We start from the raw sequence: 26,593 nt of genomic DNA, 5'->3' as shown, positions 1-26,593 counted from the left end.
CAAGGCAACCCAAGAATTTAACCAAGTGCAGAAAATCCCCCACCATACATATTACCTTAACTCTATACCAAACAAAGGATAGAAGAAACTTGCCTCCAGTCTTTCCAGGGCACATGGGGGGTAGTGTAACAATCCAGCACCACAGCTTAACAGCCTTTTGCAACCTAATCAGGCAAGTGAGGTGGAAGGTTGGTCAGACTGTCAGCTTACAGCCAATTCTCCACACCTCTGTCTCCCAAAAATCTAAACTCTAAAAACCCTGTTGGTTTTTTGGTTCCCAACAGGCACATATTTCTCTGTAATACCATAGGGTGCACCTGGAAATCTAGGGCGCACAAGTGTGCTCTGGCGCACACTTTGAGAACCTCTGGCTTAGAGTGTTGATGTCCTGGGTTTGAGGGCACATAGGAGAAGCAACCATTTGCTTCTCCATCCCTTCCCTTCCCCTCTCTCCCGCTCTCTCTTTCCCTCCTACAGACATGACTCAATTGGTTTGAGCACATTGGCCCCAGCACAGAGGATACCTCCATGGAGCCTCTACCTCAGACACTAAAAATAGCTCAGTTGTAAGCACGGCCCCAGATGGGCAGAGCATTGGCCCCAAATGCGGGTTGCCAGGTGGATCCCAGTTAGGGCATATGCGTGAGTCTGTTTCTCTATATCTCCTCCTCTCACTTGGAAAAGTAGGGGAAAAAAGAAGAAAAAAAATAAAAACAATTCTTTGTCATGTAAATAATTATTCCCTAAGTTATGTTTGAGAAGTTCCAACACATGAAGATTTCTTTCTTTTGTGTGTGTGTATGTGTGTGTGTGTGTGTGTGTGTGTGTGTGTATTTTTATGAAGTGAAAAGCGGGGAGGCAGACTCCTGGATGCACCCAATCGGGATCCATCCAGCATGTCTACTAGGGGGCGATACTCTCTGCCCATCTGGGGTGTTGCTCCGTTGCAGCCAGAGCCATTCTATCACCTGAGATAGAGGCCATGGAGCCATCCTGAACGCCTGGGCCAACTTTGCTCCAATGGAGCCTTGGCTGCAGGAAAGGAAGAGAGAAATAGAAAGAAAGGAGAGGGGGTAGGGTGGAGAAGCAGATGGGTGGTGCTTCTCCTATGTGCCCTGGCCGGGAATCGAACCCGGGACTTCCACACGCCAGGCTGATGCTCTACCACTGAGCCAGGGACACATGAAGATTTCTTAAAATAACAACTTTTAACTCCCTGCTTCATTCTGTGTGTGTGTGTGTGTGTGTGTGTGTCTGTGTGACAGAGACAGAGAGAAGGACAGACAGACAGGAAGGGAGAGAGATGATAAGCATCAATTCTTTGTTGTGGTTGCTTAGTTGTTCATTGACTGTTTTCTCATATGTGCCTTGATGGGGGGGAGGATGAGAGGGGGGCTGTAGCAGAGTGAGTGACCCCTTGCTCAAGCCAGTAACCTTTGGGCTCAAGCCAGTGACCATGGGGCATGTCTGTGATTCCATGCTCAAGCCAGCAACTCTACACTCAAGTTGGTGAGCCCACACTCAAGCCAGCGACCTTGGGGTTTTGAACCTGGGTCCTCCGAGTCCCAGTCCGATGCTCTATCCACTGTGCCTCTACCTGGTCAGGCTCTGGCTTCATTTCTGTACCACCCTATCCTTCTTGAGGCTCTGCATTCATTCTGTTTCTTTTACTCAGGTCTTTCGATAATCTCTGCTGTTCCCTCTGCCCTCTACCCACTACACCTACCTTTGAAATACATCTACCTAATCCCAGTGACTAGACCTACCTTTCACCTTCCCTCATAGCACTTTAAGAGGTTATAATTATATGCTTAACTATGGTATTTTTTGACAAATGACGCTTTATCTGACATAAACTCAATAAGAATGAATATGTCTGTCTTTCCTACTCACAGTACAGTGCCTACCACATAGCAGATGCTCTATAAACATTAAATAAATGTTGAACAAATATGGCTTTATAAAATAACTAATGTAATAAAGTGCTTACTTCAATCAATACAGAAAAAAGTCACATGTTAAATATATACATTATGTTATTTATAGGTAAAAAATCATAAATCTCAAAATCATAAAAATCAAGATTTAAGACTCTTGGAGTCAAATGTCACCTTGGTACTATCATTAAACAACATTCACTGATTCACTGTTCTGTGTCCTCTAAAATCTTATGAAACTTAGGTCTATATCACTCATTTAGCAATTTATCATGATACTGTGTTGGGTTTTAGTTAAATTTTATCACATCATTCCTCTACTTAATGTCTTTCAATTGTTTTCTTTAGTTTACACAAGACACACAAGACTATAATCTAGCTTTTCTGACTCACCTGTATTACCATGCTAAGCAACTTCTCTCATTCTAAATAGAGTACGTCATATTTTCTCTTGCTTCTGGCTCTCTGTATACCACCCTTCCCTTAGAAGGAGATACCTCCAATCCCACCTCTTCTCCAGATTAACTTCACTGGTCTGTGACACTTTACCTCATGCACTACATGTCATCCTTCCTGAACCACCACAATTTTTAGATCAAAAGTAGGGGTGAAGTGTTTTTGTTTTGCATTTTTTAAAAATAGAAATAGGCCTGCAATATTATCCTGAGTCCTGATACACTACATCTCACATACCTACATCAAAAACTAGCATAATGAGGCCCTGGCCAGTTGGCTCAGTGGTAGAGTGTCGGCCTGGCATACAGGAGTCCCGGGTTCGATTCCTGGCCAGGGCACACAGGAGAAGCGCCCATCTGCTCCTCCACCCCTCCCCCTCCGCCTCCTCTCTGTCTCTCTCTTCCCCTCCCGCAGCCAAAGCTCCACTGGAGCAGAGATGGCCCGGGCGCTGGGGATGGCTCCTTGGCCTCTGCCCCAGGTGCTAGAGTGGCTCTGGATGCAACAGAGCAATGCCCCAGATGGGCAGAGCATCGCCCCCTGGTGGGCATGCCGGGTGGATCCTGGTCGGGCGCATGCGGGAGTCTGTCTGACTGCCTCCCCGTTTCCAGCTTAAGAAAAATTAAAAAAAAAAAAAAAAAAAAAAGAAAGAAATTAGAAAATGATTTCCCTCAAAACTCACTCTAAATAGGAGACCTGAAGATGGCAGCAGAGTAGGTGGACGCACAGACACCCACCTCTCACCACCAAACTGGAATACAAATCAATTTAGGAAAAATCAGCATGAAAAACCAACTCTGGACTACAAAAACAGCTCTCAAAAACCAAGGTGCAAAGAAGAAGCCACAACAAACCTGGTAGGGAGCGCCTGAATCTCCCCTGCTTACAGGAACGGAGTGGAGGGGTGAGGCTGAGAGCCCAGAGGGGATCTCACACAAGGGAAAAGAGCAGAAACTACTGCTCACAGTCACTTGCCTGGTGACCAGGGAGCAAGGTGTGTTGAAAAGACCAGCTTATTTCCCAAGTGGAGAGGAAAGAGAGAGGGACAGACTGTGAGGGGCTAAGGAATGCAGGAGACGACCTAAAAAAAGCTGATTCATCAGTGCTGGAGGCGGCCATAGCTGGGAGAGGGACTGATCCTTCCCCACAAAACAGTACTGAATTGCTTCCCGATCAGAGATCTCCAGATATCTCTTCAGCTGCAATCAGCGCAACAAGACACAGCTGAAAACAAGAAGTGGGGAGATGGGCAATAACTCAGATCTCCATGGAGATCTGAGATACATCTCCCCCTACTGAAGCTGAGAAAACACCCTGTCCCCAGAGAGATTAGTTGGTGGAAGAGGCCTTCAGAGTCTCAGGTTACACCCACAGCATTCCTGGATACAGTTTCAAGGAAGCCCCCTGCTGAGATCAGTAAACAAGACTATCACCTGTTAAGAAAACAAACAAATCAAGACTTCAAAGCTGCCCAAATCCGATAATGGATTACAAATAATAGCTGATACCAACCCAAGAAGACCTAGAAATAACACAACTGAAAACTGGAGGCAGACAACACCAAGCCTAGACTCAACCAACTCTACAAACAAAACACCCAAACACAGACAATGAGAAGACAAAAAAGTGCAATCCAAATGAAACCTTCAGAAGATGAACTGAGTGATATGGAAATAATCAAACTTCCAGATGTGGAGTTCAAAATAATGACTGTAAAGATGCTTAGGGATCTTAGAACAATGGATGGTCATTATGAACACCTAAATAAATAGCAAGTATAAAAAAGAATCAGTCGGAGATGACAAATACAATATCAGAAATAAAGACCACAATGGAAGGAATTAAAAACAGGATAGATAGAGCTGAGGATCGAATCAGCGAGGTGGAGGACAACTGGAATAAAGGCATGAAAGCAGAGAAGAAAAAAGGAAAGAGACTCAAAAAGTCTGAGGAAACTCTTAGAGATCTCTGTGACAACATGAAGAGAAATAACATTCACATCATAGGGATACCTAAAGAAGAAGAGAAAGAACAAGGGATAGAGACTTTGTTCAATCATATCACAGCTGAAAACTTCCCTAAATTAATGCAGGAGAAACTCTCACAAGTTCAAGAAGCACAGAGGACTCCATTAAAGAGAAACCCAAAGAAACCTACACCAAGACACATCATAATTAAAATACCAAAGCTAAGCGATAAAGAGAAAATATTAAAAGCTGCAAGGGAAAAAAAAGCTATCACCTACAAAGGAGCCCCCATAAGGATGACATCCGACTTCTCAACAGAAACACTTTAGGCCAGAAGGGAATGGCAAGAAATATTCAAAGTAATGCAGAACAAGAACCTACAACCAAGACTACTTTATCCAGCAAGGCTATCGTTTAAAATCGAAGGAGAAATAAAAAGCTTCCCAGACAAAAAACAACTCAAGGAATTCATTACAACCAAACCAATGCTGCAGGAAATGTTAAGGGGCCTGTTGTAAACAGATCAAAGTGGGAAAAAAATATAGCAAAAAAGGAATACAGCTTTAAAGAATAAAATGGCAATAAACAACTACATATCAATAATAACCTTAAATGTAAATGGATTAAATGACCCAATCGAAAGACATAGGGTAGCTGCGTGGATAAGAAAACAGGACCCGTACATATGCTGTCTACAAGAGACACACCTTAAAACAAAAGACACACATAGATTGAAGGTAAAAGGATGGAAAAAAACATTTCATGAAATGGAAACGAAAAAAAAGCTGGGGAAGCAATACTTATATCAGACAAATTGGACTTTAAAACAAAGGATATAGTAAGAAATAAAGAAGGCCACTACATAATGATAAAGGGAGTAATCCAACAGGAAGATATAACTATTATAAATATCTATGCACCTAATATAAGCATCTTAGAAGAAAACATAGGCAGTGAGCTCTCCAACATCTCTCGGAGCAATATATTTGCTGATTTATCTCCACGGGGAAGTGAAATAAAAGACAGGATAAATAAATGGGACTATATCAAATTAAAAAGCTTTTGCACAGCTAAAGACAATAAGAACAGAATAAAAAGACAAACTACACAATGGGAGAACATATTCGACAATACATCTGATAAGGGGTTAATAACCAAAATTTATAAAGAACTTGTAAATCTCAATACCAGGAAGACAAACAATCCAATCAAAAAATGGGAAAAAGAAATGAATAGACACTTTTCCAAAGAGGACATACAGATGGCCAATAGGCATATGAAAAAATGCTCAACATCACTAATCATTAGAGAAATGCAAATTAAAACCACAATGAGATATCACCTCACACCAGCCAGAAAATGCTCATCAACAAAACAACACAGAATAAGTGCTGGTGAGGACGTGGAGAGAAGGGAACCCTCCTGCAGACTGATGCAGCCACTGTGGAAAACAGTATGGAGAGTCCTCAAAAAACTGAAAATCGATCTGCCTTTTGACCCCGCTATCCCACTTTTAGGAATATACCCCAAGAACACCATAGAACGGCTACAAAAGGAGAAATGCACCCCCATGTTTGTGGCAGCATTGTTCACAATAGTGAAGATCTGGAAACAGCCCAAGTGTCCATCAGAGGACGAGTGGATTAAAAAGCTTTGGTATATATATACTATGGAATACTACTCAGCCATAAGAAATGATGACATCGCATCAGTTACAATAACATGGATGGACCTTGATAACATTATACGGAGTGAAATAAGTAAATCAGAAAAAACTAAGAACTATATGAATCCATATATAGATGGGACATAAAAATGAGACTCAGCCCTGGCCGGTTGGCTCAGCGGTAGAGCGTCGGCCTAGCGTGCGGAGGACCCGGGTTCGATTCCCGGCCAGGGCACACAGGAGAAGCGCCCATTTGCTTCTCCACCCCTCCGCCGCACTTTCCTCTCTGTCTCTCTCTTCCCCTCCCGCAGCCAAGGCTCCATTGGAGCAAAGATGGCCCGGGCGCTGGGGATGGCTCTGTGGCCTCTGCCTCAGGTGCTAGAGTGGCTCTGGTCGCAACATGGCGACGCCCAGGATGGGCAGAGCATCGCCCCCTGGTGAGCAGAGCTTCGCCCCTGGTGGGCGTGCCGGGTGGATCCCGGTCGGGCGCATGCGGGAGTCTGTCTGACTGTCTCTCCCTGTTTCCAGCTTCAGAAAAATGGAAAAAAAAAAAAAATGAGACTCAGAGACATGGACAAGAATGTGATGGCAACGAGGGTGGGGGGTGGGGAGAGGGGATGGGGCAAGGAAGGAGAGAGGGGGTGGGGGAGGGGAGGGGCACAAAGAAAACCAGATAGAAGGTGACAGAAGACAATTTGACTTTGGGTGAGGGGTATATAGCACAATCAAATGTCAAAATAATCTGGAGATGTTTTCTCTCAACATATGTACCCTGATATATCAATGTCACTGCATTAACTTTAATTAAAAAAACTGCAAAAAACAAACAAAAAAACCCATTTTCAACTGGCCTTATTTCTGCCTATACTAATCCCACCTCTCAGAAATTTTTCTTTTCTTTTGTACTCTATAGAATTTATGCTTAGGGTGCAATTTAATAACTATATGATTATATACTCTGTAGTTTTTGTGGGATTTATTTGCACACTTTATGCAATTTCCATAAGATGTTTAATAGAATAAATTACTTTTCTTTCAAAAAAAAAGTCACTCTAAATAAAAAGCCTAATTTTTACTTTTAAAGAACTCAATAACTCTTACATTTTTGCTTGTGAAATTTTTATAAGATTTCTTTGATGGAATTCTTCTCTTGTGGAATAAGATGCCCTCGAATACTTGACATTTATCCTTTCCTTGAGTGCATATCTAATTCCACTATTATAAGGTCTACCAGAAAGCTCTGTCCGTTTCTATGACAACAAGTTTCGACACGTAAGCACGTTTATTTGGCGCATGTGTGTCTCTCTATTTTTATCACTTCATGTATACATACTGACGTAGCAAATTAACTAAAACAAAGTTGATTCACGTTAGTCTTATCTGTGAAGCGATAGTGTACCCATGGCTACTAATAAAGTTCATTTATGCCATTATAATTTTTACGAATTTCAACAAGGAAGAAATGCTACAGAAGCATGTCTGTTGCATCCACCATATTCCCCGGACTTAGCACCCTCCGACTATCACTTGTTTTTGTCCTTACAAAATTTTTTGAAGGGCAAAAAATTCAAAAATAAAGAAGATATCAAACAAGCACTGGTTCAATTTTTCGCATCAAAAGATAAAACATTTTTCAAAAATGGGATATACAAATTGCCCTCACGCTGGCAAGAAATCATTAATAATAATGGCAATTATATTATTAATAAAGTTTATTGACGGTAAGAAAAATTTGTATTTTGTTTTATTCCAAAAACAGATAGAACTTTCCGGTAGACCTTATATAAATAACATTCAATTATGACTATGATATTCTACAGAATACTCATCTTTGTGTTTGACATCCAGTAGGGAGCTGTTCCTTATCATTAACAAGACAAGGAAACCACATGGAGCAATTTTAGACTATCTGCTAATAGTATAATGTGGCCAACATTATAATATACACTTTAAAAAATCCATTTATTTTCACAACTGTTTTCACAATGGTACAAATAATGGTATCTACATAAAGTGATGCTTCATTTACACTATCTATTCAACTACTTTTTAAAAAATATTAAAAGTGTATCTATCTATATACATCTCCAATATTTGCTTTTGGAATGCAACATTTTGGGGTTCTGGCTTTCAGATATAATTTTATTAAGCTCCTTGGGAACATAGAAAACTTTATAGAGCACATTATATAAAATCCAAAACAACTTGCTTACAAAACTCTTGGGGAGACAGTGTAAAAGGCAATTACTATTGCAAAATTAAACAAATACAAGATACAGACTGGGTGGAGAAAACCTATAATGTACTATTTGCTCCCAACAGCATCAGTAAATTGTTAAGCTGTCAAACATTCCGGCCATGAGAATGAATGAAAATTCTAATTCTTATAGACAATGTCTATTAGAAAACTCTTTGCTCCACTCATTCAAATCCTATCCTATTCTTGAGGATTAGTTTAAATGCCATTTCTTTCACGAAGTCTTCCTTTATTGCAAAACTCCCCCTTGACCTACCATCCCAAAGAATAAAACAAATTAACCTCATGTCCTTTCTGATGTGGTATACTGAGGAGGATAGAACATCATCCATGTAGTATTGCTGCCAAAAAATGTTTAAACTGAATCTAATTAAGGAAGCAATCAGCAAACTCAAATTGAGGGTCATGCATAACAAAATGCCGATACTAGGGGTAAGCAAACTTCTTAAAAAGCCATATATTAAGCATTTTATGCTGTGAGCCATACAGTCTCTGTTGCAACTACTCAATTGGACAAAAATGGGAGAAAGACAAGGTAAGTAAATTTTAAGTACTGGTGTGAGTGAAGGAACCAACTAGTGTGGCTAGACAAGGAAGAAAGGTAATCTAGGTAGAGGCTTCTGTTGATGAAATGGCAGTCAAGGCAGAGGGTCTTCATGAGGTCAGGGATTACATATAGCAAAATAAGAGGAAGTGATAAAGTAACAGAAAGATAAGAGGAGAATGCTAAAATTTAGGATATTTAATACAGAAAAGCCTTCGATAATAGAATCCTGCAGTCAGTCAGTCATGGCACTAAGTTAAGGGAATCTGTGGTATTGGTTCTGTGAGGCACAAGACTGATTTAGCACCATCATGATCTTGTACGAATTGAGTAATAAAAACCGAGTTGAATGCTAAATTCCTTAATGAATATGAGGGAATGACCAGGAAGCTAATAAATGATAGTGAAGAGATAAAAGGCATAATTAGAGAAGAGTTTCTTTTATGTTCTACAAGGGTGGGATGATATGGCCTAACAAGGGCAATGATGAAATGGAGACTACTGATGCCACCTGTGGGAATGAGGGGCATCATTTCCACTGTGGTGAGCTGCTGGGAAAGCAGTGCACTTAAGGGCACTGGTTCCAAATATCACAAGGTGGAATGTTCTGTGAGAAGATAAATGTATAAAGGAGTTTTATTTATATCACATATGGGGAGTCCAGTGAAAAAGTTAAAGTCTCTGTAAGAAGGCAGATAATGAGAAAATCAGCAGATGAAGAAAGCGTGAGGATGAAGCTATGCGAAATTATCTGGGTGGTTACCAAGTATGATAGAAACTAGTCAGGGTGGGATTTCCTTATCTCTGGATCTCAAATGAAGCCCACATTAATAGTGTTCCATTCATTGCCAAGCTATCAGAGACAGTGGGACTTTATCTGGTTATTGAGGTTAAATATCAGTATTATTTTTGGTAACTGTACTATTAAACAATTTCTTAAAAACCTCAGGCAATTACTGAATCTCTGAATAAAAAGATTAATAATATTTACATTCTTCTGTCATTAATACATACTTTCAGAAATTAAAATACAAACATATTTTTATACAAGGTGACTATAAACTTCAAAGGAGAATTAAAGGGGGGTACCACTTAAAGCATGAAAGGATTTGGAACATAAGGCAAATATTTAATCTCTAGACAGCATGTTTATAGACTACTGTTAGAAACAGTAGTCTGTATAAACAGTTCTGAACATTAACATTAGAAAGTGAAGCCCCAGCTTAAACTCTCCCAGTGTTTGGTAAGAATCATAAATAGCACTCTGTTCCACACTTCAGGATTCAGGGACTTTTCCCTTACCCTCATGCACGGCTTCAGCTAGCCTTCCAATGACAAACTCTGATCTTGTGATAGAAAAGCTCTGAAAAATGGGCAAATGGGTTAAATAGGAGGAAGGCATAGCAATATGGGGTTGAGGATTCCAACTGTTTTGGATATGAATATAGTGGAATGAGGGATAAAAATCTTTAGTGTGGTTACTCTATCACAACATATTTGATACCCACTGGAATTCATATTAACAATAAGCAATTTTTTTTCTTCTTTTCCAAGTGGGAGGAGGGGAGATAGACAGACTCCTGTATGTGCCCCAGTAGGGATCTACCTGCCAACCTCCATCTGAGGCTTATGGCTTTGCCCATCTAGGACCATGCTCCCCCAGCTGAGCTGTTTTTAGCGTCTGATATCCTCAGTGCCTGGAGCGGATGCCCTCAAACCAACCAAGCCATGGCTGCAGGACAGGAAGTGGGGAGGGGGAGAATAGCAGATGGGCACTTCTCCTGTGTCCCCTGACAGAAATGGAACCTGGGACACTGACATGCCCGGTCAACACTCTACCACTGAGCCAACTGGCCAGGGCCTAATAAACAGAATTTTACTGGAAAAGAAACCGGCTCCAAAGTGTAACCACCAGGAAATGCTCCTGTTTCTCAAAGGGAATATTGTGTCTCAATAAGACAGAGAGCTTAACAGGAGTCTTCCGAATTGGATCAAATAAATTGAGGACACAGCCAAAATAAATTTCAAAAAATGGTTTAGAAATCTCTGGGAATATGAATTTTTATTTCAAAAAATAAAAGCAGACAATCCAGCTCCAAATTCAGATGACTGTAATAATTTAAATCTAATGTGTTCGATCTGTTTGTTATGCAGCAGGGTTTAGCAAAGATCATTTCTCACTCTCTCATATCTTTCTCTTTTACTATCACCATTCCTGCCCCTACATCACTCCCCTCAAAAACTCATATCAAAATATTTTATAAAGTAGAAGGGCAACTGTACATTTATAAAATTATTTTCTAAATCTATCCCAACCAGAGTATCTCTTGTCTGTGGCCACATATATTGTCTCTTTCTTTAAACAAACAAACAAACAAAAAATAAAAATCCCACAAGTTTGGGAAAAGAGGTCACTGGAAGGTAAAAGTAACTCTATACCTCCAGATTAAAAATTGCTACTTTAGAATTACTGCAACTATTTTGTTTAATTGTTTTACAGTTTTGCAAAGCCTTCACTGTCACAGTTCACCATAATCTCAGATAGGAGGCAGAACAGGGAAGATTATTCAGGTGAAAACTGCACCTCACCGAGTCCAGGGACTCTAGGGATATTTGCGGTGAATTCATGTTCTGAGGCTGACATCATGGAAGGTAATCCTGCCCTGCCCTTTTATTTTTTAACTGATATGAGAGAGAGAAAGGGAGAAAGACTGATTTGTTATTCCACTTATCTAGGCATTCACTGACTGATTCCTGTTAGTGTGCCCTGACCGGACCCATCACAACATTGTCTGGTTGGACTCAATGTAACATATGTAACATTTTATTCATAAATCAAGGTTCTTCCTCCCACTTACTCTTTTTTTTCCTTTTTTTCCCCTCACACTTACTCTTTATAGCCCAAGTTACAAATCCAAATGCCAGGCAGGTTAACATACTTAAATAAAACATGCCACAAATAAAGAAAAGATGAAATGATAAAAGGCAACTGACACTAAGCCTCAGTGCTGGAGAAGGTAGAAGGGAATGGGTACAATAGAGGACTGGAGGTTTTCACAGAGAAGACAGCTGCAAATCATTTACAAGTGACTATTGCCTTGTATGACTCCCATGTACAAATCTAGTTTTTCTAAATCTTATTTTTCAAGAAATCTAGATTTATGTGAAATCTCCTGACCTTTAAATGATAGCAACTTAAGAGGGTGGGGGGAGAAAGAACTGAATCAAAACATTCTGGCAAGAGTTTTGGCCAACTAGTTTGAAACACGTATCTGTTGGACTGATACCACTTCTCTCTACTTCCCCCCAACAGAAAATACTCTTTAAACTTGAAAATATTTATTTAGGATTGATTTTTTTATAGTCCAATAAACCACAAACTACCTAGTATTAGATCTTAAACTCTATACTGCTTCCATTTAACCTATTCATATATAGTTGATAACACTTAGATGTATTTGTAATAATACATCTCAGTAAATATATGCTAAGTCTAGTTTCTAAAACACATATTCCTGGATGAGAATAACTGCAGAAGTTAGGTGTACTTAAGGAACACTATCAATTAAGTATAAATATTTGCACGTGCACACAGAGTCTATTCAGCCCAGAACATTGCTATTTAAAGAAAGTATTTCTGGACTTTTTCATTCTTTCTCCACTATCATTGTCCCTAAATTCTTATACCATTAGAACACTATAAAAATCAACATGGGAAAACCAGTAAGAATTTTATTGGGAATGACAATAAATGAGAATGACAATTTTATTGAGAATGGCCAATGATTTCAGGTTTGGACACATTCACTAGTCTGTAGTTACTTCAGATTAGTTAGTATATGGTTAGTAGTACTTCTGAGCTCTAGTTTCGCTAATGCCATAACGTACCAATATGACTTGTAACACTATTATTTTTTGCAGCAGTTTGTTTCTTCACTTTCACACCTTCCCCTTCCTATATGCACAAAACTGTTAGAACTTTTAAACATTTCTATCGTTTCTCTACAATAGAAACGCAAAGCGCAACGCCTGACACAGAAAACAGCTAACAAACGTTTGTCAAATGTCTGAATACAGGAAAGCACCCATAGTACCGCCGCGCTGCTTTCCCCACCAGCAAGTTACCTAACTTCATCCGCGCCCGACTTTCTCAGGACAAGTTTCAAACTACACAACCTTTTATTTAACCCAGGGTGAGTCACTGGAAAAAGAAAACACATGTAAGCGGTTTCGTTTATAAGGTGAAGATTACACGACACAAGTGAGCAGGTAGGACTTTGAAAGTATTATATTGTTTACGCTAATAGCAAACTCCAGAAAGAAAAAAGAAGCCTTAGTATATCATATCTAGGATGCTCTTGGGGATGCCATAAGCAATGCACCTGAAATCACAGAACCCCTCTCTCGGCTCCCAGCAGGGCACAGGCTGCGGGAACTAGGTGGCAGGTCGCGTGGGTTCCCGGAGCGTCACCACCCGCGCCGCCACCCCCTCCGCGCCCCGGCCGCCATGCTCGCCCGCCAGAGGCTACCGAGCGCGCCTCGACGGCGCGTGCTACCGCTTTCTCACGACACGCACCCTACCCCAGGAATGCCTGCTCATCGGGCGGCTCCGCTTGTCGCCGCGGACCCGCCCCGGCCGGGGACCTCACAGCCGGTACTCACCCGTTCGGGATACTATTCTTCTTCACCATGACGCGAGCGGTGCGGGGCTCCTACGACCCAGGCCACCCCGCTCTCTGGACTTTTCCAGAGCAGACCCCGGGACAAGTTTGGCCACTGGGGCACACACCCAAGCGACAGGTGACCGAAGCCAGAAGCTCCCACCCGGAGCGTGGCACGGAGACGAGAACAAGGGTGATAGAGTCGAGCGCTTCAACTTGAGCCACAAATCCAGCCAGCGTGTGAACAGATGTAGCGCACGGATCCTAAGGCGCACGCTCAGCGCACGCTCGGGACCGGGTTGGCTGAGGGGCCGCGTCGCGCATGCTCCCTGACCGCTTTGACGTCAAACCGTGAGGGGCGAGCGTGAAGTGGGCGGTGGGCGTAGGGTGATCAGGTCTGGGTCGGTGCGGGGCGGCTGGTGACTTGTCGTCCGAGGTAAATGATGGGGCCCGCCTTCCCCGCCCTGACAAAGCAGAAATTCTCTGTCCAGTCAGGTGAATGCCGTACTGCCGGTTAAAGTCCCCCAAACCTTCTCTGTCAGACTCCCTAGAGTTATGTCTGGTTGGAGTCTTGTTCTATGGAAAAACAAACAGACAAACAAGCAAACCAGTGGCGGGGAGGCCCCAGGTATCCTGGGCCAAACCCGCGCGGGCCTCTGGGACTTGTAGTCTCCAGTGTCTGGCCGTTCGATTGCAGTGCTGTATTTCCCTCAAATCCTGGACCATTTTATTTATTGAGTGCTTACTGCATGTTGAACACCTTGCTAGGATTGGTGGAGGGTAGGTGAGTGCTCGCCCAACCTATCGTCCTCACTTGAGAGTAAGCGGAAAGATGAATTTGCAAGATGGGATGCAATGAACAAAAATTACGAATTGGAAGTGCTATTGGAAGTGCTAAGTCACAAGAGCCAAAGTCGGCGGAGCGGTGGGGGAACTTCTGAAGATGTGGGATTTGAACCAGACTTTGAAAAGTATAATGCTGTAGATTAGAGGGAGACATCAAAGGACGGAGGAGGCAAAGGTGTCTAAAGAAGAGTTTGTGATTTGGCTGTAGTAGAAAATTTATGTTGCAGAGTGATGAACATGTTGGGTGGGGCAGGGAATACAGGTCTCAGTTTCAAAAAGGGCTTCTGTTTTGAGTTTCTCTCCAATGGAGACTAAGTACAGACACAGAGATACATCTTCATGTTTAAATGAAAACATCAGCCCCTGGCCAGTCAGCTCAATTGGTTCGAGAGTGTCCTCCCGAAACACCAAGATTGCTGTGGGTTGCAAGTTGGAAGCAACCAATGAATGCACAATTATGTGGAACAACAAATGAATGCCCTTCTTTCTCTTTCTCTCTCTTTCTCTTTCTCTTTCTTCCTTCCCCTTTTTTCTCTCTCCTTACCCCTTCCTCTCTCTGTCTCTCTAAATGCAAAAAACAACAACAACAAAAAACATTTTAGGACTTGTATCTAGTTTCTGGTGCTCATGGATGGTGTTGCTTTATGAATTAATAGTTTTATAAATCCTGTAATTAACTGAGTAGTACAGTTACGTTGCATATTGTATGTTAGATGTAAACTTTTAAAAGATATTAAAGTAACCTGTTTTGGTGTTTATTTAAATTTTATCAGAAGTCTCAAGAGAATTGGACCCAACTCTTTCTTGACCTATAGGAGCAGGTTATGATGATTTTAGGCTTAATACTGCGAGCAGTGAATGGTTTACTTTTAATGCCTTAAGTTTTTAATTTAGTTTAAATTGACATATATAAATTCACACTTCAGAAAATCCTCCGTCAGGCCACTGCTCCTAGCTTTTATTGTAGAAAATAAGATCATAGTTAACGAAAAGGTATTAATTTTTAGGCTTCTCAGTTAATGAAACACTTGGAAGTAATGATGCTTTTTATAAAGCACTGAAATAATGCTGTGTTACACTTAACTAATTGTAGAATTTTTAAAATTAAATTTCCCATATCCTAGTACCCATAAAGGGTAGCTGATGCCATCTATATATTTAATAAATTTTGATATTGAAAAAGTGCTATTTATTGCCTTAATTTTATAACTTTGCATGAGACTTTCATTTTTTGGCATAGCATCCCAATTCAAATCAAAGAAGTCTAGAAAGAACATGATTTGAGAAATGCTGCTATAGGAAGTTCAGAAAGAATTCATTATGCTATGTGACAATAGATGAACTAAGATAAAGATAAAAATAGGTATAGAACTGAATTCAGTTCTATTAAGGAAGGAAAGTGAATTAATACAGTAGAAAGATTTCCAATAGCAGCTGGGGAAAAACTAAAGGAAAAACAAATTTCTAGTTCTCTTATAATTAACCAAAGAAATACTACTATATACCAGAATATTCATTGTGTGACCATTTCATACACTAGAGATTTTTTTGTAATTTTATTCCACTAACACTCCTGAAATCAAATGGCATGTGACTGAAGTTATCAAGGTGATTTAATACTAAATTTACACACAAACTAAAATAAGCTTTAGGAATTTTTATTTGAGGAATCCCCATAGTGATAAAGGCACTACTGGATTAATTTTCAGAACCCAGAGATTTCTAATGCTAAGCAAGAAAAGGCTGAATGAACTACTTGACTTTAATTTTTAGGCTTTCTCTATGGACCTTTACATCCTCTGATAACAAAAATAGCTAATCCTCAATTTTCTTATCTTTTAGAGCTTTAACTGCAAAAATTGTGAATTAGCAATATCCTTGAATAGAAGATTGAGTTTAACTGTTGGAGCAAATTTTCTAACACAGAAAATTGAATTACTGTAAGAGGGTAAAAGTGTAAGTTGTAATTTTTTCTTCCACTTGAGATTTTTAATAGAGCAAATTCAATTTTCATCTACACATTCAATTTTATCTTATACTTTGTTTATAATCATTTTTTATTATTTGTAGAATGATAAATGAACCAGGTTGCAAACATCTTCAAGTATGTAAAAACTTTTAAAATTAATAATTTATTATACAATAAGGTTATTATTTGATGATTTATTATAATTTATCTATAGGATGACTACTGCTAAGATTTTTCATAGCCTAGCAGATAAAATTTGCAGGCGTAGGCATCAGTAAGCCAGGTATTGATTTTAAGGTCCTTTTAGAAATTCTTGAAGAATGTAAAGTAAATTCAAAATTCTCTCTTTCTTTTTTTTTTTTTTTAATTGAGAGGCAGGAAAGTGGGGAAACAGAGAGACAGACTTCGGCATGCGCCCTGACAGGGATCCACCTGACAAGCCCCTTACAGGGTGATGATTTGCCCCTCTGGGGCAGCTGCTCCATTGCTATTTCAGTGCCTGAGGCAAGGCCATGGAGCCATCCTCAGCACCCCGGGACAAAGTCCTGGAACCATTAGAGCAGGGGTCCCCAAACTACGGCCCGTGGGCCACATGCGGTCCCCTGAGGCCATTTATCTGGCCCCCGCCGCACTTCTGGAAGGAGCACCTCTTTCATAGGTGGTCAGTGGAGGAGCATAGTTCCCATTGAAATACTGGTCAGTTTGTCGATTTAAATTTACTTGTTTGTTATTTTAAATATTGTATTTCTTCCCGTTTTGTTTTTTTACTTTAAAATAAGATATATGCAGTGTGCATAGGGATTTGTTCATAGTTTTTTTTTGTAGTCCGGCCCTCCAACGGTCTGAGGGACGGTGAACTGGCCCCCTGTGTAAAAAGTTTGGGGACCCCTGCATTAGAGCCATGGCTGTGGAGATGGTGGGGGAGGAGGAGAGGGGGAAGAAAGGGAGGGGGGAAGGGGGAGCGGGGAGGGGGGAGCATGTGTGGGGGGGGCAGATAGTCGCTTCTCCTGTGTGCCCTGACTGGTAATCTACAAAATTCTCTTTTCCCAGTATTCTGTTACTGTTGTGTCTAATCTTTGTATGTTGATAGGAAGAACCTTAAAGGTGTTGATCCTTTTAAAGAGTCGATCTATCTCTTAAATGACTTCTATTACTGACTAAACAAAGAATTTAGCTAACTTAGACATGATCCTCTTCAGTTCAGTATTTTTAATCTCCTTGTGGATCTCTCATCTGAACATCTCAGAAGCATTCATAAGCAACATTGAGAAACGAACCATTAATCCTCCCTCAGCCACCTTCCTACTTTAACAGTATTGAAATGCGGCTACTTCTCAAGTTACTCAGGCTGAAACCTCGGAGACCTTGATTCTTCCCTTCCTTTCTTCTTCACCTGTAATTGCTCACCAAATCCTGCTAATTCTACATTTTTTTCTCTTGTAATGCAAGAAATTTAAAAATTAATGTATTAGAACATAGATTAATAGCATTATAAATGGGTTATAAAATATGATTATCTGTTTTTAATTTTTAAGTATGGTTTGTATGCAATATTATATTAGTTTCAGGTGTAGGTGTACAATGTAGTGATTTGACATTTTTATATCTTACAATGTGATAACCTCACTAATTCTAGTAATAAATCTTTTTCCACCCTTCATTCCCATTTCCACTTTTTGATTTAGATCTCTAGCATTTCTCATAAGGACTACTATAATAGCTTCTTAACCAATCTCCCTGACTCCTGGGAATATATTTTAATTAGGTCTTAAATTTCCACATATTTTATTGAAGTTATTCCTAGGTGATAGATACATGAATTTACCAGAACTTCCAACTGTCCTTTTGCTGTTCCGCTTGTCTATCTGACCCCATCCTTAGTTATTGGACTATCGCCTCTGAAGCAGAAAAGTTTTAGGAAGCTGGTCGACCGCCTTCCAAGGAGAAGTGTTCCAGGAAGCCGAAATCGTAAAACTGCAGAAGGGAGCATAACAGAACTGCTGACTCAACACACACTTGCTCAAGGCTCTCCCCTACCCTATAAAATTTTGCCCCATAGCCTGTTTTGGTGCCCTTCTCCCCGGAGAAGTGCCTGGGCAGGGTTCTTTTCTTCCTTTCAATAAAAGCCTGTTACTCTGGTCTTTTTGGACTCCCATGGATTCCAACACTAGGTTATTTATTTGTTTTTTACTAAGTGAGAGGCAGGCAGAGACAGACTCCTGCATGCTCTCTGACCAAGATCCATGGGGCAAGCCCCTGCTTGGCAATTCTGTGCCCATATGAGGCTGCTGCTTTGTTTGGTAACTGAACTATTTTAGCATCTGAGGCGAGGCTATGGAGCCATCCTCAGCACCTGGGGCCAACTTGCTCAAACCTTTTGAGCCATGGGTGCGGGAGGGGAAGAGAGAGAGAAAGCGGAGAGAGAGAGAAGAGGGAGAGGTGGAGAAGCAGATGGTCGATTCTCCTGTGTGCCCTGACCAGGAATTAAACCTGAGACTTCCACACTCCAGGCCAGCATTCTACCACTGAGGCAAAATACCATTCCTAGGTATTTTGAAAAATATTTTCTATTGCTATTATGAAGTGATCTTAGCATATAGGGAAGCTATTAACTTTGTCATATATCCTTTAATTTTGCCACATAAGAACTTTATAATTATGTCTAAGCTTTTTTTTTTCTTGAGTGTCTGGGTTTTCTATGTACAAAAGCCTATTTCTACAAAGATAATTTTGTCTTCTTTCCAATAGTTATACCTATTGTTTTACATGTCTTATTGCGTTAACCAAAATTTCTATTAAACACTAAAGGTGAGAGCATATTTCTTTAATTTTCAGTTACATTAAAAAATTTAAATGACATTTATCTCAAGTGTCTTAATAGTTTCTTTCCTTTAGCAATATATCATTCTTAAGACTATTTTTTATTTATTTAGAAAGTAGAAATTAAAGAACCACCATGAAAAAGATCTCAAAAGAAAAAGGAGATATTAAAAAAATATATAAGGTATTAATGGAGCTTATAAGGATGTTGATTATACTAAATTACTCAATTATCAATGTAGTATAATCCTGAAAAATGTGATATATTTGATTCTATATGTTAAAAAATAATGAGAGCTGTTAGGGATTAATTGTTTGGTCTGTCAGTTATATAATAAAGAGCATTAGAGGTGAGTTATTTATGTATTTACTTATTTATTTATTCTCTTATTTAAATGTTAATTTATCTATCCTCAGCCACTCAGGAATCCATTTTCTGCTTTGCTCAAAATATTTTTCTTTTTTTAGTCAGTGAGTAAAATATATATAGGACTGATATTTACATGTCTTTTAAAGTAACTCTAATTAAGGTTCATATTTTATTTCTGCCTCCTAGTTGTGGTGGGAAAGTTATAATCCTAGGAATCCTAGGTGAGGTTTTTGGGAATTAAAGGGAGACCTCTAGCAATCACTTGCCAGAGCTGATATCCCATCATACCTTCAAGGGTTACTGTACATTGGTCTAGAGCAGTGGTAGTCAACCTGGTCCCCACTAGTGGGTGTTCCAGCTTTTATGGTGGGTGGTAGCTGAGCAACCAAAGTATAAATAAAAAGATAACTTACTATAGTAAGTTATTTTATAGAGATTTATTCTGCCAAACTTAGCGAAAATCCGACATAAAGTACTTGGTAAGTAATCATTATTATATGCTTAACTTGCTGTAACTCTGCTTTATAAATTTTATAAAGTAAAGTTATTTCCCTACTTTACAAATCACCATTACTGTGGAACTGGTGGGTGGTTAGAAAATTTTACTACTAATAGAGATACAAAAGTGGGCGGTAGGTATAAAAGGGTTGACTGCCCCTGGTGTAGAGTAGAATTAGGTATTTTTAGTTGTGTTGAGAAGGGTACTGAAAGTTTAATAAGAACAGAACCTCTTAGTTCATGTTGACTTTATTTGGTAGTTCTGATGGTACAGGAACCACTGGTGGATTTTGAAGTTCTCTCAAAGTTTGTAGAAAAGATGCTTGTTGTAATAATAATGTCTTTACAAGGATTGTGTCAATACCCTGCTTTGGCTTATGACACAGAGCCATATATTGACTGTGATGGGAAAGCTGATAAATGTCTGCTTGTTCTTTCCACTCCCAACTGTTCATGAGTTTGGTTAGCATGTATGTACAGCTATTATATAACGAGTCTTTTACCATTCTATTTCTTAAATTTAACATGAGAAACAGGAACTGACTGGATTGCTGACTGGCTGACAACAAATAAATGAACATTTAAGTAAAGGAATAAATAAATAAGTAAATATATAAGTAACTCACCTCTAGTGCTCTTTATAACATATCTGATATACCAAACAATACCTAATGTCTCTCATTGTTCATTTTTTAACATGTAGAACTCATCCATATCATTCTAAAAGAGGGTTTAACATTGTTAGTATGATTTATTTTAGAATATTGAGGTTTAAAAGTCTGCAAAAACAATAAATGCTCATTTTAGCATATTGATAATAGTAGGACATTCGATTACAAATACTAGTAGGCAGCTAGAAATATGGTGTTCAGGAGAACAGTCAAGATTGGAAACAGATTTAGGAAACTATGGGAATACATATACTCTCTAAAGCCTTAGAATGAGCCCACATTTAAGCTATGAGAAGTGTGACCATTGAAGGATACAGGGAGTAAGTGGTCAGAGAAGTAGAGGGAAAAGGTCAAGGATACAGAAAGTTTTCAGAAAATAAAGGTGCCCAGCATTATCAGATTCTATAGAGCAAGCAGGTAAAATATAACACTGATACAATGTTGAGTTTCAAAGTATTTTTATATGTCTGATCTGATTTGAACCTCCTAAAATATATATGAAGTAGGCAGTATAAGACCACTAGGAACTAACCATTGGATTTTATCATTAAAGGTTCCTTTTGACATTACTAAGAGCAATTTCTTAAAGTCCACCATATATAAAGAGCTCATACCAACTGATAAAAAGATGAAATTTAAGAAAATAGGCAAAGGCTATGACTTGGCATTTTAAAAAAGAAGACTTTAAAAGGGTTGATGAACATTTGAAAATATGTTTAATGCCAAAACAAAAAAGATACAAGGTAATCTTCACCTCCTCCCCCCTTTTTTGCAGATGTCAGCAGAGAGAGAGAACATTGCAGTAGAAGTAAATGTAGACAAGCATCGCCAAAAAGGTCCTCAATAAGTATACCATAACTCTGATACTGTTGGTTTTTATTTTTAAAAGATGTAAATGACTAATACTATCCTAGGGTTTCAGCTGGGAACACAAGTTTATTGAGATGAATTCAAATAGAAACAAAATTGCCTAGATAATACAAGATGGGCATAAATAAATAATTAGTAAAGTCTATATAATACAATTTTGTTTATTAAGATTTTGTTTTCTCTCTCTTTGCAAACTTGGAGGGTCCACTAGTATTTTTGACTGTGTTAGGACATAGAGATAGATACAGAACCTGCTTCAGGAAACTCTCAAGGAAAAAATATAAATAATGGTTAAACCCTGGTTCATTCATCATTATTGAGCACATATTCTATGCCACCTGCCATTCTAAGTTCTGGGAATACAGTATAAAAAAACCAACTAGTAAAGTTTAAATTATACCAGGAAATACTGCAATGAAGAATGAAGATTCTCATGACCTATAGTGACTTAACTTTTGTGTACCCTTTCTTTCCACCATCCTCTATTCAATCTTTAAGTACTCAGAAGCAAGGAGAAGAAGAAAAAAACATGTAAGGCAAAATGACCGAAAGGTCTTCCGCATTCTACTCTACTGAGGATAGTGCAGCTCCTGTCTTTCTCAGTCATCTGGTAGATCATCTGGTGGATGAGCAGAAAATAGCACATAGTTTGGGATGCACACAACAGCTGGAGTCTTCCTTATACCCTACAAGACTGTTTGAGTCTAAGAGCTGGCAGAAGTAGGGGTCAGAAATTTTAGACTTATCTTTTCCTTTTAGATTCCTTTCTCTTCAGTTTCATTAAGATGAAGTAACCTTCTTTGATATTTGTATATTCTGTACAGCAGTCTATAAAATTTGACTGTTCTCATAGATTATTTTTCCCAAAGGCAAAAAAGATAAAGATTTGCTTTTCTGAGTTTTTTGTTTGTTTGTTTATGCCTAACTACAAAAAAAAAAAAAAAAAAGAGGCTATTGCCAATAGCTAAGAATAGAGGAAACAAAATTCAGTCCTGACCATGCATAAAGGTGCTCATTCCAGATGGAAAAGGGAAAGAGACTTCTATTTGTCTTAGGTTCTAAGCTTTCATGGGACAGTGACCAAGTCTGCATAATTATCATGATCGTTAAAAATGCATGCAATTTAGCTATTTAATAAGTACTTTTGCTGCTATTGCTGTTTAATTATTTTTTTAAAGTGTCCTGCAAGGGGGTTGGGGGGAGGTAGGAAAGGGTAAAGTGGGCATAAATGGTGATGGACAGAGACCTGACATGGGGTGGTGAACACACAGTACAATATTTAGATGATGTGATATAGAATTGCACACCTGAAAAAATAAAAAAGCATCATGAACTCTGTATTATGTTGACTTCTTGATAGGTTTAGATGGAGAAGAAAATCAAAACATAATAGAAACATTGAGAGGCACAGTAAAAGAAAAACTAAAAGATGCTAAGGTAATGCTTATTTCTTTTCTGTTTTTAAATTTACTGTTTAAATGCAATATGTATCAAATTAACTTTTCTTTTTGTTAAGAAAAGAGCCAAATTTCAGTCTTAGTAATAATGCTCCTTAAATCCCAAAACTTCAAGTTCCTTTACATGCTCCCCCCCCCCAAACCTAAAGCCAAGAAAAGTTAAGTGATTTGGTCATGGTAATTATGCCATCTCACGGGGAAAACATGTATATAAAATATTTTATAAGGAAAACATTGAGAAGTCTTGGTTTTTATCCATTTTGAATAAAAGACACGAGTACAATTATGTCTAAATCTGTGAAGATGAAGTTGTCTATAACATTTATGTTGTTTTAGATTAATCAAAGTGAAAAATCTTCAACTCGTCTGCTCATTGATAATAAAATAAATCAGTGGTCTAGGGTGAATAACTTCGTTTTAAGCTTTATTGAGGTATACTTTAATATAGCAGTAATTCACTCATTTTAAGTATATGACAGTGATTTTTAGTAAATTTATAGAATTATACAATCAACATTATAATTCAATTTTAGACAGCTAGATACAAATAGAGTATAAAATAAGTTTATTTTTATGTATTTCTAAAGTTTTTGACTCCTAATGACTGAATTTTACCTTTTCTTATAGAATTAATTTCTCTCTCAAACCTCCTGAAAACAGTTCATTTTTTTTAAATAATTTTATTTTTTTAATGGGGTAACATCAATAAATCAGGATACATATATTCAAAGATAACAAGTCCAAGTTATCTTGTCGTTCAATTATGTTGCATACCCATCACCCAAAGTCAGATTGTCCTCTGTCACCTTCTATCTTGTTTTCTTTGTGCCCCTCCCCCTCCCTCTTTCCCTCTCCCATTCCCCTTTACCCCCCCCCCCCCCGTAACCACCACACTCTTATCAATGTCTCTTAGTTTCACTTTTATGTCCCACCTACGTATGGAATAATGCAGTTCCTGGTTTTTTCTGATTTACTTATTTCGCTTCGTATCATGTTATCAAGATCCCACCATTTTGCTGTAAATGTTCCAATGTCATCATTTCTTATGGCTGAGTAGTATTCCATAGTGTATATGTGCCACATCTTCTTTATCCAGTCATCTATTGATGGGATTTTTGGTTGTTTCCATGTCCTGGCCACTGTGAACAATGCTGCAATAAACATGGGGCTGCATGTGTCTTTACGTATCAATGAAAACAGTTCATTTTAATATGTCTGACTATGCATGTATGGTCATGCGTGTATGAGAAAGAAGTGATAAGTGCTTTACATTTAAAAGATTAAGACTTTAAAGTATTGAAAAGGAGAGCTTATTTATCAAATTTATGACTATGAATATGTCACTTTTAATACTTTTAAATACCTCTTACTCCACAAAATATTCTACGTAGAAGGGTGAAGTGGTACTTGTGTGTGAGCATACATATAAGTGAGAGCACCGGAAACAGGGAGAGAAAAAAAGAATTTGCCCTGAGCCCACATTTTGATTGAACTGTAGGGTAATGCTCTTAATACTCTGACCAGAGTGAAGAGGTAGTTCGGGAAGATGGAGAATATTTGGACTCTTTCCTGTTTTTAATTGCATTTACCAGAACCTTAAGAACAAAACAAAAATTTATAAACCGTACTTGTAGTTAAATATAACTTGATATTTTCTCTCCTGCTGCTCCTTGTTTGTGAATTAGATAATAATTAATATTTACCTTATTGCAGAAGGGTATTTCTTTCACTTATAAGCAGAAAAAGTATTCATTTTAACATTGATACTGTTTTACCATTGTTTCACCCACAGACTGAAGTCTCATTGGATGCTGGCTTTTCGTTTTTCTCTCTGAGTATCGGTGAAGAAGGCTCAGCCTTGGGCCAGTCTTCAGAGCAGGTTGGATTTGTTCCCCTTCCTCCCACATCCTCCTGCTCAGGAAAAATAACCCTTATTAAGGGCGAAGAATGAAATCCTTGAATGGAAGATGATTTTTTTTTTTAATTTTTAAATTTTATTTATAAAATTAACTTTAACAGGGTGACATTGATAAATGAGTACATAGGTTTCAGGGAAACATTTCTATAGCATTTGAATTGTTGATTACGTTGTATACCTATCACCCAACGTCGAATCATTTTCCATCACCTTATATTTGTCCTCCTTTACATCCTTCTTCCCACCCTCTCCCCCATTCCCTTCTCCAAATCCCCTCCCCTTGGTAAGCACTTCACTTTAATCTATGTCCATGAGTCTCAGTTTTATATCCCACCTATGTGTTCTTAGCTTTTATTGATTTACTTATTTCACTCAGTATAATGTTCTCAGAGTCCATCCATGTTGTCATAAATGTCACTATGTCATAATTTCTTATGACTGAGTAGTATTCCGTTGTACATATGTACCACATCTTCTTTATCCAATCCTCTATCAAGGAACACTTTAGTTGCTTTCATGACTTGGCCACTGTGAATAATGCTGCGATGAGCATGGGGTGCATGTGTCTTTACATACCAATGTTTTGAGTTTTGGGGGTAGACACCCAGTAGAGGGATTGCTGGGTCATATGGTAATTCTAGTCTTATTTTTTTGAGGAACCACCATACTTTGTTCTATAATGACTGTACTAATCTGCATTCCCACCAGCAGTGAATGAAGGTTCCTTTTTCTCCACAGCCTTTCCAACACGTGTTATTACCTGTCTTGTAGAATCTAATAGCCAATCACACAGGTGGGAGGTGGTATCTCATTGTATGTAGTTTTGAATTGAATTTCTCAAATAGCTAGTGAGGATGAGCATTTTTTCATATATCCGTTGGCCATCTGTATGTCCTCTTGGGAGAAGTGTCTGTTCAGGTCTTCTTCCCCATTTTTTTTTTTAATATATTTTTCTGAAGCTAGAAATGGGGAGAGACAGTCAGACAGACTCCCGCATGCGCCCGACCGGGATCCACCCGGCACACCCACCAGGGGGCGACGCTCTGCCCACCAGGGGGCGATGCTCTGCCCCTCTGGGGCATTGCTCTGCCGCGACCAGAGCCACTCTAGCGCCTGGGGCAGAGGCCAAGGAGCCATCCCCAGCGCCTGGGCCATCTTTGCTCCAATGGAGCCTCGGCTGCGGGAGGGGAAGAGAGAGACAGAGAGGAAGGAGAGGGGGAGGGGTGGAGAAGCAGATGGACGCCTCTCCTGTGTGCCCTGGCCGGGAATCAAACCCTGGACTTCTGCACGCCAGGCCGACGCTCTACCACTGAGCCAACCGGCCAGGACCTTCTTCCCCATTTTTTAATTGGATTGTTTGCTTGTTTGTTGCTGAGCTTTGTGAGCTCTTTATATATTTTTTGGATATTAGCCCCTTATCTGAACTGTTGTTTGCAAATATCTCCCATTTAGTTGGCTGCCTATTTGTTTTATTGTCAGTTTCTTTTGCCGTGCAGAAGCTTTTTAGTTTGATATAGTCCTTTAATTTATTTTTGCTTTCACGGTCAAATTCATAAATTGTTCTCTATGGCCAAGGTCCATGAGTTTAGTACCTATGTTTTCTTCTGTGTAATTTATTGTTTTGGATCTTATATTTAGGTCTTTGATCCATTTGAAATTAAATTTTGTTCAGGGGAACAAACTAGTCAA

General features: G+C 39.1%; 2 protein-coding genes across 2 annotated transcripts in view; one reads left to right on the top strand and one right to left on the bottom strand.

Annotated features, from left to right (window-relative positions):
* LOC136384626 (uncharacterized) overlaps nt 1–13,718 on the bottom strand; it is a 39,845-nt gene extending 26,127 nt beyond the window's left edge. The window contains exon 1 of the mRNA XM_066355015.1: nt 13,487–13,718. Coding sequence (XP_066211112.1) covers nt 13,487–13,515 — 29 coding nt within the window. The 5' untranslated portion in view covers nt 13,516–13,718. The remainder of the gene's footprint in view (nt 1–13,486) is intronic.
* A 210-nt stretch (nt 13,719–13,928) lies between these two features.
* CC2D2B (coiled-coil and C2 domain containing 2B) overlaps nt 13,929–26,593 on the top strand; it is a 140,470-nt gene continuing 127,805 nt past the window's right edge. Inside the window, exons 1-4 of the mRNA XM_066354598.1 lie at nt 13,929–13,989; nt 22,890–22,966; nt 23,323–23,400; nt 24,779–24,865. Of these exons, the coding sequence (XP_066210695.1) occupies nt 13,929–13,989; nt 22,890–22,966; nt 23,323–23,400; nt 24,779–24,865 (303 nt within the window). The remainder of the gene's footprint in view (nt 13,990–22,889; nt 22,967–23,322; nt 23,401–24,778; nt 24,866–26,593) is intronic.

The sequence above is a fragment of the Saccopteryx leptura genome, chromosome 13 (assembly GCF_036850995.1).
Source record: "Saccopteryx leptura isolate mSacLep1 chromosome 13, mSacLep1_pri_phased_curated, whole genome shotgun sequence".
Taxonomy (NCBI): domain Eukaryota; kingdom Metazoa; phylum Chordata; class Mammalia; order Chiroptera; family Emballonuridae; genus Saccopteryx; species Saccopteryx leptura.
Note: the sequence above shows the minus strand (reverse complement) of the source record. Positions and strands in the feature narration are given on the sequence as shown.